Below are 2,500 nucleotides of genomic sequence, written 5' to 3'. Positions count from 1 at the left end.
TACACCAAGATCTTTCATTCGCTGTACTTCGTCTTCAAATGGTTTAACCAAATTATGAGGAATTGTATAAGGTTTACGGTGCACTGGTTCGCTGGTGGTTAGTTTGATATCGTGAGTTATAGTGCTAGTTAAACCAGGGTTATTCGAAAATACGTCTGGATATTTTTCGAGCAAGTCTCTCAATTCTGCAACCTGTTTGTGAGTTAAATTTGCATTGATATTGAATTCCTTTGCAAAATTATCCATAATGGCAATATCGCACGTATCATCACTAGCTAGATCGTCGTCTACAACACACATCTGACAAACTTTTGACTCATTATAGTCTTCTCTCTTAATGAACTTTTTCATCATATTAATGTGATAAAGTTTTACTTTACCCCTTACTCTTACCAAATAATCCACGCCGTTATCATGACGTTTCATTACCGTGTATGGACCCTTCCACTGCATAGTGAGTTTGTTATGAGTCGAGGGAAGTAAGATGAGCACTTCATCGCCAACAGCAAGTGAGCGAGCTTTCGCGCCGCGATCGAAATAAGCCTTATATAATTTGCTGTTGATATTAGCATGAGACGAAGCCAACTGCGCCGATTCTTCTAGTTTAGTTCTTAAATCTAGCACATAATTGTAGGAGTTCTTTACCTCACCATCCAAATCATCATTTGTCCAAAGCTCATACAAAATTGTAAGAGGTCCGCGAACTCTTCGGCCATACAGCAGTTCAAAAGGGGAGAACTTCAAAGTATCATTTGGGATTTCGCGATATGCAAACAATACTGAGGGAATATATCGATCCCAGTCTTTAGGCATAGTTTCTTCAGCATCGATTTCAAAACTGCGTGAAATCGCTCTACTGTTCCATTGCAACAGGCGTGATAAGGGATCGTGAATATAGCTTTGATACACAATAATCTGTTTATTTCGTTCATCAGATCTGATTTGAACTGCGTTCTGCGGTCAGACAATATTTCTTTCGGAATACCAACACGGGAAAATATGTCAATTAAACTTTCAGCGACAGTTACTGTGTCAATGTTACGTAAAGGAACAGCTTCGGGGAAACGAGTAGCACAGTCAATTAAGGTGAGAATATACCTGTGACCTCGTTCGGAAGGAGTTAACGGCCCGACAAGGTCTATTGCAACTCGGGCAAACGGCTCGCTTATTACGGGCATAGATACTAACGGGACTTTCTTTACTTTCCCTTTAGGTGAAAGTTTCTGGCATGTAGGGCAGGATCGACAGAATCGTTTTATATCGGCGCCCGCGCCGGGCCAGAAGAATTTATAGAATATCTTTTCGGATGTTTTACGGTGGGAGAAGTGTCCACCAACAGGAGAATCGTGAGCAGTGGATAGTACGATATTTCGGAACTTACTGGGAACCACCAATTGCTTCATTCCGACCTCGGTTTCATTTTTACTTTGAACGCACGTCCTGTAAATGAGATCATTAATGTTTTCGTACTTTACAGATCTAGACTTTACATTCACCGTATCCCCGCTGGCGACTTTAGTTCTAACATCTTTTAGCGTGGGGCACTTGCTTTGCTCGCTAATCAATTCCTGCTTAGAAATATCTTTAGTTATCACATCAGGCATAATTAAAGAAAGAGGATTAGCAATGTTAGCTATTTTAGAACTTCGGGTCTGAACTCCCATCACTACGTCATTAATAAGCGTTACCGCGTTGTCATTAGCCATAAGAGCATCATTATTTGATTCTAGATCACCTGTCAAGTTTAACGCAGGTATTTTTACTCCCGGTACCATTCCGATTAGAACATCAGTGAATTTAATAGGCGCCGCGACGGCATTAACCCAGCCAGTCAAAAATTTACTCTAAGGCTACTGTCAGACGAGCGGTTTTTGCCCGCTGGCGGTCAGGCCGCCTTTTCCATGTCACACGGGCGGGTCGGCCGCTACTAAACCGCTGCGGTTTACTAGCGGCCGACCCGCCCGTGTGACATGGTAAAGGCGGCTGCCGCTTCAGTTCAAGACTTGCCGTTGCAGCGAAAGGTTGTGTTAAAAAATGAGCTTAAGATTTCGAGCTCACATCCCAAATGGTAGGACGCAGCTCTATTTCGCATATAAACTTTTCAGTATCGAACATAGTTGCTCACAACACAGCCACGTCTTCCCTCTCCTGTGGTTCAGCCAGCCCTGGCGGCGCGGCGGCAGGTAAACCTCTCGTCTGACATAGCCAGGCGGGCTGGCCGCGGCGGTTTCAAGTGGGGAAATGCGTCTCACCCGCCGCGGTCAGGCGGGTAGACCGCCCGTGTGACATCAGCCAGCGTTTTACATAGGAATCAATATAAACTCTTTCAAAAGCGGTTCCGCGGCGGCTGACCCGCTTTGCACCCGCGGCGGCCAACCCGCTCGTCTGACAGAGCCCTTAATGAAACACCGAATTTCAGGAAAAGTTTTACCGACACCTAGGTAATCATAGAGAGTAACAGTCTTTCGACGTTTCACATACGGGGGAATCAGAGAGTCTT

The 2,500-nt window shown here is 44.5% G+C and overlaps 1 protein-coding gene across 1 annotated transcript in view; it reads right to left on the bottom strand.

The window, feature by feature from the left end:
• The window catches only part of LOC147467394 (uncharacterized), a 4,508-nt gene that overhangs the window by 1,179 nt on the left and 829 nt on the right, over positions 1–2,500 (bottom strand). The window contains exons 1-3 of the mRNA XM_086531804.1: positions 2,432–2,500; positions 986–1,735; positions 1–779 (exon numbers count right to left, since the gene is read on the bottom strand). The exon at positions 1–779 is cut by the window's left edge and continues 333 nt beyond it; the exon at positions 2,432–2,500 is cut by the window's right edge and continues 829 nt beyond it. Of these exons, the coding sequence (XP_086387930.1) occupies positions 1–779; positions 986–1,735; positions 2,432–2,500 (1,598 nt within the window). The remainder of the gene's footprint in view (positions 780–985; positions 1,736–2,431) is intronic.

This window comes from Penaeus japonicus, unplaced genomic scaffold (genome assembly GCF_977035675.1).
Source record: "Penaeus japonicus unplaced genomic scaffold, GWHDUDI00000001_assembly GWHDUDI00000036, whole genome shotgun sequence".
NCBI classification, from domain to species: domain Eukaryota; kingdom Metazoa; phylum Arthropoda; class Malacostraca; order Decapoda; family Penaeidae; genus Penaeus; species Penaeus japonicus.
This window is presented reverse-complemented; position numbering and strand designations above follow the sequence as displayed.